General features: G+C 33.4%; 1 protein-coding gene across 1 annotated transcript in view; it reads left to right on the top strand.

Annotated features, from left to right (window-relative positions):
• The first annotated feature begins 7,073 nt into the window (after positions 1-7,073).
• The window catches only part of LOC124538081 (uncharacterized protein DDB_G0283697-like), a 34,920-nt gene continuing 30,704 nt past the window's right edge, over positions 7,074-11,289 (top strand). Inside the window, exon 1 of the mRNA XM_047115085.1 lies at positions 7,074-8,924. Within this exon, the coding sequence (XP_046971041.1) occupies positions 7,157-8,924 (1,768 nt within the window). The 5' untranslated portion in view covers positions 7,074-7,156. The remainder of the gene's footprint in view (positions 8,925-11,289) is intronic.

Raw genomic sequence — 11,289 nt, 5'->3', positions numbered from 1 at the left:
TTAACCGATGATTGCGGGTTCAAACCCAGGCAAGCACTGTTGATTCATGTGCTTAATTTGTCTTTATAATTCATCTCGTGCTCAGCGGTGAAGGAAAACATTGTGAGGAAACCTGCATGTGACAAATTTCATGGAAATTCTGCCTCATATGTATTCCACCAACCCGCATTGGAACAGCGTGGTGGAACATATCCAAACCTTCTCCTCAAAGGGAGAGGAGACCTTTAGCCCAGCAGTGGGAATTTACAGGCTGTTGTTGTTGTTTCCCACTTCCATTGGAATAGACTGTAGTTAAATACATGGTAATTAAGTTGTTTTATCAGGGTTCGAATCGGCTACCTTATTTTAACAGAATACTGTAACTGATTTAATTAGAAAGTAAACATTGACTCACGATTATCAACGGTGATTTGTCAACCGTTCAACCAAAGATGTTCGACTCACCGTCCAAGGGCAATTTAGATTAATTTGTTTTTTATTCATCTATTTAATAATCGATAGATTTTACAAGCACAATTAAATTTAATTATTATTGAACAAAAAGAGTAACTTTTTTTTTTCTTTTTGTTTTTTTTTATGGCAACTTTAAATTTTATTTGATCTGTTTTACTATCATGTAGCTAAGTGCCAGCCTGGGAAGGTACCACCCACTCATTATATATGAGAAGACTTATATGAAACATATACAGGCCTGTCCTAGCTTCGCACGGGTATAATACTGATACTAAATACTCTACATAATTTGTTTATGAACGACATCATATTAGAAACATCAAAAATTATCAGTGTTGTTTTATTATACTGTCTATGTATTATGTACAAAAACCTTCCTCTTGAATCACTCTATCTATAAAAAAAACCGTATCAAAATCTGTTGCGTCATTTTAAAGATCTAAGCATACATAGAGTCAGACAGTGGTAAGCGACATTATTTTATACTATGTAATGATAATGATGATACTAGGCAGCAATGCTTAGTATTAATTATTCCGTTTTGAAAGGTAGTATCTTAGTTTCCAAGGTCGAAGGTATATTGGTGATTTAAGGGATGATTAAAACATCTTACAACTTGATTAAGGGCCATGAGCAGTTAACGTCAGGTTCATTGCCCTACCTTATAATATTTAAAAATAAACTTACCTTATTCGTCATTCAATCTTATAGGAACGATGAAGGGACTGCCCTTGATATACATATATAGCAAAACATCCGACACAGTCTTCCATGACTCGCCCACCCACGTCATACCACCATGTCCAAAGGCTACTGAAAAATAAAATATAGAGGAAAATTGAAACTAATCCACTTTCTTTTTTTTAGGTCACCATCACCCATATACAATATTAACTATTGCTATTTTACATCGTCAATACGCCACCAACCTTGGGAAGTAAGATGTTATGTCCCTTGTGCCTGTCGTTACACTGGCTCACTCACCCTTCAAACCGGGACACAACAATACTGAGTACTGTTATTTGGCAGTAGAATAACTGATGAGTGGGTGGTACCTACCCAAACGGGCTTGCCCAGAGCCCTAACACCAAGTCAACAGTTTAACAGTTTATGACGTTTCTTTGATATTAAATATAGTGTTATTAAACTAAGGTAAACGTGCAAAGTTTGACTTTATTAATTACCTAAATACTATTAGCCCAAACATGACCGCACTGCAAAACCAATACAGCTTTCCATTGAAAATTTTAACTAATTTACAAACAATTCACATTTGCACGACGACCTCCGTGGTCGAGGAGTGTGTACACCGTTTTTCAGGGATACCCAACTCCGAGGTCCCGGGTTTGATTCTCGGTCGAGTCGATGCACGATGCACGCGTTCTAACCACTGGGCCAACTCAGCTCCAATTCATAATAACGTTACGATGTATAATTACTATTAAAAATGCCGGTAAAACAAAATAAATTATAGTTTATTTATTAAAAAATAATAATAAAATTTTAATAAAAATAAGTTATAATAAAATAGAAGAACATATAATTGAATTGACAACGTAAGGAATGGCTATTATGGGCATTGACCACTTAATATTATATACCATCAGATGGTCTATTTGCAAAGCCCTACTTACCTGTAAAATAAAAAACCTTAATATTAATGTTGTTAATAGTATGTTTAGAGTTAGTTTCACGGATCGCTCAAATAGAGCGAAACGAGAATACTTCCAAATAGTTTCATCGGTCGTTGAACTTTATTTTAGGGTTCCGTAACAAAAGTTATGATCGTACAAAATATTAATCATTTATTATATTTGAAAAAATAACTTAACTTTGTACATAGTAGCAAAAGATAAGCTCGTTTAAAAAATAATTATTGTGTTAGGGTTGCAAGTGATGGAGTTAACGACTTTAAAGTTTCCACCTTCCAGTCTTCCACCCAATAAAGATCGGTTTTATATCAATTCAAATCAATTTTATTCAAGTTAACTTCACAATGAAGCATTTTTGAAGCAACCTCCAGAGAGAAGAAATGGTAAGAAACTCGCGTAGTTGCTTTTTTCAAATAAACAGATTTACAATGTTGTTTTTTACAATAATTAGTGTCCTATGATGGAACCCAAACTTAGATCCAGGCGTTAAAAAACGTTTTTATTTAAAAAAACTTCCTTTAATAATTACTAAGACTAATTTATTAATCTAGACGTAATTAACTTTTTCAAATTTGTAAATGGTAAATTGTTTATATTTCTCGATATCTTAATATATATGCGTATACCATTACCCAGAAACGCTGTCTGTACCGTATGCAAACGGAAATTTGGGGTTACAATTTCATTCTTATTTCTTGTATTATAATTAATTTAACATTGATCACTTTGATAAAATCAGTGATAATCATTGCATATACACTAGAAGTAAGGATAAGCTTATAACGCCAAATTTCCGACTCCGCAATGTCAATAAATCTTTCTTGGGGCAAGGTATCCGTTTCTATAATAAAATTCCGCAGACATTTTTAACTTTACCGTTTCGTAAATTCAAATCGTTTTTAAAAATACATTGGTAAAAAAAGGCATATTATTCAATACATGATTTTGTAGATGATAAAAAAGCTTGGAATTAATACCTGCTGACTTCCAGGCAGGATACATTACATACATATATAACTGTATTAAACTAATATGATTGTATTTTTTAAATGTTGAAAAGAGTAACTACTGAGTTTCTTACCGGTTCTTCTCGGTAGAATCTACTTTTCGAACCGGTGGTAGCTTTACTTAATTGTTAAATGATGATTCAAAAGTGCTTGTAAAAGCCCACTTGAATAAAGTTTATCTTATAATCTTGTCTTAAATTTTCGCGATTATTACACATTGAAATAAAACTAGTTATAACGGATTTGAATCGCGTATATTAAGAAATCGTTTGAGGTAGTTGTAAATAATATTTCCTTTGTTCTTCAAATATACAAATGCCACCTTACCCGTGACCACGAACGCTGTAAAGTGCTCGAAACGTCGGGATGTCAAAAATAATTAATATACGCGATTCAAATCCGTTATAACTAGTTTTATTTCAAAGTTTATTTTGATTTTGTTTTCTTTATTTTTATTTTGAATAATACAATAAAATAAAATAAACCAGAACGGAACAAGTCCCCTACCGCCCCCCGCCCCTTAACTTTCAACTACTGAACATTTAATAGTACGGAACACTCTCAACGCCGATTCAGTTCTCACTTGGCGTTATTTTTTCAATTATTTTAGTAAGAAGGATGATTGCTTAGTGATCGATTTTAATATAATTTGAGATCGTTTAGCCTTGAATCTTGAATGTTTGAAAACAAAGCAGATGCATTTTTTATTTATCTTTTTTATTTCAGAAGAGATTTATAACATTTAAACAATAAATAATTATACTTAGACACACTTTTCGTACATACCGTTAGACAGCAATAATTTGTACTGTCGTAAGCCAGTATAACTAAAGGCACAACATAATACCTTCTCAAGGTTGGTGTAATGAAATGTGGTAATCACTTACCATCAGCTGACCTAGTTGTCTATCCGTCTGATTAAAATAATGCTTACTCATAAAAAAACACTGTAATTCTTTAAGCTATCAAAGCACTTTTCCATATCGTAATATATCAATCGACAACTTATGGGAACTCTTTAGTAAGTCCCCTGTAATTCTCTCATTGATGCTGCTATCCATTTGAGGAGAAGATTTAGAGTTCATTCCACCACGCTGCTCCAATACGGAACATTGAATACACATGTGCAAAGATTTTTGTGAAATTAGACACATGCAGGTTTCCTTACGATGTTTTTCTTAACCGAACAAGAGATTAATTATAAGCACAAATTAAGCACACGAAAATAGGTGATACTTGCCTGGGTTTGAACTGGCAGTCTGTTAAGATACATATAGTACGAAACAACTTAGATGTCGGCAAAATTCGTAAAACCGATCACATCCGAATTGAGTAAGCTATGCCAAATTATCAATATTTATTTCTCATGCGAATATGATCTTTGCACAAACGTAATAACTTGTAATATCACATGACCTAATATATTCGTTAATTTGACGCGTCGATTTACATGCACTTGCTTTCTCTGGCGCGTGAATCTATAGCGACGAATAGCGTCGAATGGCGCGATAGGGAGCTATTTCTTTTGGGTGTGTAAATCGGCAGTAATCGGTTTTATTTTCATTTCATTGCATTTTCCGATGCTACATCTAATTTGTGTCGTACTATACGATATACATATGCGTCATCTCGGTTCTAAAATCTTTAGTATGAAAACACTTGTGAAAGAAACTGAATATTGATAAATTAATTCCATATTAATTTCCCAAAATTATTTGATATAACAATTTTCTTTTAACTAATTATATTATCAATAGCAACAAATCGTTCTGTTGTTGACTGAACGGATTTTGATTAGCTATAGTGGAACTTTCGACGTTTATATTTATAATTTGTTATAGTATTGCGCAACTGCCTTTATTTGTATAAAGATTTTTTAATAAATTCTTGTATTTAACGTTCGTGCAAGACGATCGGGTCACCTTAAGTCATTGAGGCCAGTGATAACTACGAAGTTTCTTGCCGGTTCTTCTCGGTAGAATCTACTTTACGAACCAGTAGTAGCACCGCTTAAGATAGTTAAATGACGATTAAAAAGTGCTTGTAAAAGCTTACTTTAATAAAGCATATTTTGGTTTTGCTTCGTATATATACCGAATCGGGTAGCTGCAGATGCAATGCTGGTCTTTGTGGTACGATTTGTTCATCCATACCTTAGCCATTAACTCCTAAATTATGTCTTTAGTGTATTTTTGGGGAAGTTAAGAAGAAATTTGTTACATAGTGTACGAGAAATATTTGGAATAATCAGCTGGAAGAAACGAAGATCACTCGTTCAAATTCGGACAGGCAGTAATATGTTCAGATTAGTCTGTATTTATAAAACATCTTAATGTGTACGATGATGAAAATATTGTTAGGAAAACTGCATGTGGGATAACTCACCATACTTTCTCCTTTCTATAATATCTTAATAGGGCTTTACCTTTTTGGGTCATTAACGAGCTGTTATTTTAGAGAACTGTTTATTCTGTAACAAGAAACTCGAAACTCACTAGAGAACACTTGAGATGTGCGATATTGACGATAATAATTATAAATAATTAATAGTTTCCCGCGGATTCGCTCGCTTTTCAGTGTGTTGGGTTTCATGTGTAGGAAAAAAAGTTGCCTATGTCCTTTCCTTTCCTGGTTGAGCAGTTTTGTCGTCAAAGAGTGTCAGACTAACAGAATTACTTTCACATTTATAAATTAAAATAATATAAATATAGATAATTTAGTTGTCGTTCAGTCTTTATTTTAACAAAATTGTTCAAACCTGTCTAATGGTAATATATGACAAGTACCTATATATTATTAATTAACATATTTACTTCTATATAATTATAATAGTGACTTAGAAGTATGTTTGTACTAGCCATATAATAGAATGGTATAGAAGTATAGAAATAGGTAACAATAATAGTTATTTATAATACCTGACTTGCGTTGTCCGTAGACATTTTTTTTATCACTATATTATAAAACATAGTCTCCTGGCTGCGTCTGTCTGGTTGTATGTTCTCGATAAACACCAAAACTACTGTACAGATTTTCATGCGATTTTCATTAAAAGACAGAGGTTATAAGGAAGTTTTAAGTAATTATTAAAGTTATTGTGTAAATAAATTAAAATAGAACGACAATTTTAAAACTTAACTTAACTTAACAAAAAATATCATTGTAGCCTATATTCCTTATTATATCAGTTATCTGCCATTGAAAGTCTAGTCAAAATCGCTCCAGCCATTCCAGATATTAGTCGGAACAAACAAACAGACAAACAAACAAAAATGGAAAAAATGTTATTTTGTTACATGTTCCGCGTAGTATATAAACATTAAATAAAAAACGGTTATTTTAATTTTACAAACAGACACTTCAATTGTATTATACGTATGTATGAAGTACCGAAATTTATATTTATTAAAATATAAGATGAATGAAAAACTTCAGTGCAAACTTTCATCCCAAAATTTCCCCCACGTGGCAAGCTATTGAAAGTTTTAACTTTTACTAAAAAATTCAAGTTTCTGTTTTAGAAAGTGACGAACTACCATCTAAACTTACATCTCCCTTTTCATCCCTAAAAGATGTATTTAAAAAAGTAATATCAAAAAATAAATTTAATATAATGGATGATGCATAATCTATAATAATATGTTGTTTGAATTTTCTTATCAAATTAACTAGAAATAAATTCAACTAAACATTGTAAGCTCTTTGAATCTTTAAAGAACTTTCATTTTATTTTTATATGTTAATCTAACCACCGAAGCCATAAATGAACTCATTCTATAGTTTAAATTACTTTTCTATGCTGTATCCAAAAGCAGTTAGCTGGACAATTGGTCTATCAATATTTATTTCAGCGATTACATAGACCGATCCACTTTATTCTATCGAGTGACCGAAGCGAATTGTTTTGCAAACAGTATAAATAGTTGTAGTTTAAGCAATGGGAACAGTTCGTACCGCGCCGTTGACACCTCCAACCGTTACCGTCCGGCAGTGTTTACTAATATCATTCGAGTTATGATGTTATGAACATTCTATCGTATCAAAATGTCAGCGTTTATCTTGATTTTAATATTAATCGTGGCGACTTGCGACTCTTTGAGTATAGGAGTTAAACAGAATGTGACGAAACGTCAAACGGACTTTTTTCCCGATTGGGTACCGTTTAAGAACAAGCACGGTGATGAATTAGGAGAATTTGTTGACGTTACGAAGCCCAAGCCAAAGAAGAGATTAGCGCCCCCTATGAATTTTAGGATGAGAGCTGTTTCCGATTCAGAAACCGATGATTATTATGACAAAGGTCTGGGTGGTGGTGACAGTGATGATTATTACGAGAAAAAGGAGTGGTCTGATCAACATAGGCCTGGTCAAAAAGTTGCCCCTGTTAAATTAGAAAATAATACTGATTTATCAGACATAGAAGGAATTGTACATATAATTACTAAACCAAGTGAAAGTCCTGTTCTGAAAGCGTTAAAACAGGGCAAAAAACATTCAAGGCGCAACGATAAACCGAAACGTGAAAACGAAGAAGAATATGTAGTCAAAAAGGACTCCGAGGACAATGTAAGAGAAATTGATGATAATAAAGATGCTATTATAGATTTAAAAAACGAAAATGACGATATCGATCCAGATCCCCGCTCAAAAAACGATGACACAGTGCAAGAAAAAAATATAGAAAAAAATGACGAAGATGTCGATGATAAAGATGAAGATGATGATAAAGTCGAAACTGAAGACAAAAATAAAAATGATAGTGATAACGAAAATGAAAATGAAGAGGTAACTAAAGAAAATAAAGAAACTTCAAAGAAAAATGAGGACAGTGATAATGCCGATTATGATGAAACCACTACGGAAAACGAAAGAATCCAACGGGAAAAAATTGAAGCCGAAAAACTAGAAAAACAACGTGAAAACGATGCTAAGAAAGCGAAGATACTTAATAGTGTTGATGAATTAAAACAGAGGCATGCAGAAGAACAGCGTACAATATCAGAAAAAATAAAAGAAGAAGAAATGTTTGAAGAAGAGTTAGAGAGAGAATTGGAAAGAACTGGAACAAAAAGGAATAGTGATGATAAATATGCCCACCCCGGTTCAAACTGGAAAAAGATTACAAAAGACTACGACGACTTCGAAGAACGAGAACCATCGTTTAAAGATAAATACAAAATAATTGTTAAAACGACTACAACCACAACAACAACTCCTCCTACTACTCCAACAACGACGACACGATACACAATAAAACAAAGACAAAAACCAAAACATATAGAAGAAGCTAGTAAATTTTCCGTATTTAGAAATCCAAATTTGTACACAGTGAAAGACGACGAAGATTATATAACGACGGCGAAACCGAAAAAATCGAAGATACGTAAACCTGAAAGATTCTCTTCCAGATATTCAGCTCAAGCTAATGCAGATGATGATAATATCAGAATATCACTAGTTCCCGTAGACGCGGAATCAAAAGAGGGTGAACCAACGCTATTTTTCCCCAAGATGAGAAAAAACAAGCGTAAATTTAAAATAAAGACAACTACGCCTGTCCCTGACGCCACAGCTGATTCAAGCGACGAAGTTGCAAGTGATTTGAACAGTAAAATCGCGACGAGAACACATCCATATACAGAAAGCAGTCCACCTTCATCTGATGCATTTTCATCCGCATCAAACACTGCGCTATCTGCTGAAACCGGACCTGAGGATACCGCTCCTTCAGCATCAGATGCCGAGGATGCCGCTCACGCTGCAACAGAGAAAAAAGAAAAAAAGAAAGACGAAGACTATCACCGTGAAACAGGTTAGTTTAAACTTGTTATTATTGTAAATTAAAATGTTTTGCTGAAGCTATGAATGTCATGTTGATAGCTCTTATATAATATTCTAGATTGTTCTACTTTTTATTAACTTGGATCCATCTGATAAGATTATTTTTTCAATTTGCATGAACCTTTCACGATCTACTTACCTTATGAAATATTTGGGTTCTTGACGTCACTTACATTTAGAAAAAACGCCGGTTACATGTCAGACGACAAAAATCGTAGAATTTTCAACCTTATGCCCTTAATAATAGAATAGAACCGGTATATAGACTGTTGTATACCTCGAATTTCTTTAATAAGGGTCTGGTACTAAAACCCGGTCATTGACAAATGGATGATATATTGATCTCAATATCTAATGATATTTCATATAAATAAAAAAATATATACAATATTTTGGACATCACTGTATACTAAAAACAATAGTTGTATTTTTTAGTTTCCAAACGGGAATTCTCTCTCCAAGAGAATAATCTGTCTGATCCAAAGAGCTTAGTAACTTAGTGGATTAGTGGCTATTAAATCATTTGCTGGATTTATTTATTACCGCGTTTTACAGTCCAATTAGTGATTTATTGTAAATTAACATTTATTTATTTCCTTCGACATTTTATTTGCCTAACTCGTGTGCCATTCTCTCATGTTATAAAATATTTATTAAATGGTGATATAGATGCAATACACTGAGATAGATACTATCACAGTCAAAACTAGGACACATTTTATATTGGGTAGTACCACTGATCAAAGTTGAAATATACTTTTACTTGGTGGTAGTACTTTGTGCAAGCCGGCTTTGTAGGTTGACCACCCACTCATCAGTATTGTTGTGTTCCGATTTGAAGGGTCGAATGAGCCAGTGTAACTACTGGCACAAGGGACATAGCATCTTAGTTCCCAAGGTTGATGGCGCATTGACGATGTAAGGGTCTAATTAATATTTCTTAGAGCGTCAATATCTATGGGTGATGGTGACCACTTACACACTCACACACTCGACACACTCGTCCGCCAACCTATTCCATAAATAAAAAAAAATACTGTATGTAAGTAGACTTTTAAAACCATTTTTGAATCGTCATTTAAATATATTCAGTGAAGCTACTACCGATTTGGAATGCAGATTCTACCGAGTAGAACCAGCAAGTACTCTTGTTCGATGTTCAAAAATACAAAGTCATGTTAGTTAAATATAATTATATATGTATGTAATAAATCCTGCCTGGAAGTCAACAAATTTAATCTACCTCAAAATAGCTTAGTATACTTGTCCGGTATGAAAGCTGATTGGACAAGTTACAGGTCCACCTTAGTTTAATAGCTAGGTCCTTGATGAATGAAGATACACTTAATGAAAAATGAATTATTATAAAATTTACCAATATCACCTTTTTAACGTATATTTTGCATTTAAAATGAAAAGTGATGTTTGATATTAAAAAATAATCTGCTATCTTGTGCATTCATACCAGTATTTCAAAAGGTTTAAATGTGCGTATTTCAAAAAATTTTTCACGATAAAGACCTTAAAAGGAAATTCATTTTATAGTTCAAATTACTAAGTTATCATTTTATTTGAAATGCATTTGAAGAACTCTTTTTCTTTCAATGACTGATCTGATAATGAACAGAATTATATTAATCATAAAGTTTTCATTTCGAAATATAATTTTTCATTGCAAATTATATGGTAGCCGGCTATCATGGTATGGGCATGTTATGCGGAGGAATGAGGAACATATTGTGAGGGTCTTGTCAACGTGGTTGGATATAAAGGTAGGAGATGACCAATGAAACGATGGATGGATTGTGTGAAAGATGATATGGCTGGAAAGAATGTTACTTGTGAGATGACGTCAGATATGCATGGAAAGCATGATATAGCATGGAAGAAGAAGACATGCTCCACCGAGTAAATTGGGATAAGGGCAGGAGGATAATGATAGTACAAAATATTAATTTTAAAATTTATGGAATTTATTGTTCATTCGCGTATCATTCGCTCGTTCATACCGATGTGTTGAAAGTACGTAAAGTTGTAAGCAATTAACGAACCACCGCAGTGTATGTGAATGGGCGATGTGGTTATTTTTACACACACGTTTTGTGTTTTGTTTATTTTTTTACTCAGGTTATTGCTACGTGAGTGAGTCCTTAATTTTTCAAAAGCTATCTTTACACATATATAGCAACGGCCTGTCCCATAGCTGGGCTAAGGCTTCCTCACCCTTCGATAAGGTTAGGAGCATATTCCACCTTACTGCTTCCACCTGCTCAAATGCGGGTTGGGATTAGACACTGCTCACTTTAAATTAGACACATGCTGGTTTCCTCTCGATG

The sequence above is a fragment of the Vanessa cardui genome, chromosome 19 (genome assembly GCF_905220365.1).
Source record: "Vanessa cardui chromosome 19, ilVanCard2.1, whole genome shotgun sequence".
NCBI classification, from domain to species: Eukaryota; Metazoa; Arthropoda; class Insecta; order Lepidoptera; family Nymphalidae; genus Vanessa; species Vanessa cardui.
Note: the sequence above shows the minus strand (reverse complement) of the source record. Positions and strands in the feature narration are given on the sequence as shown.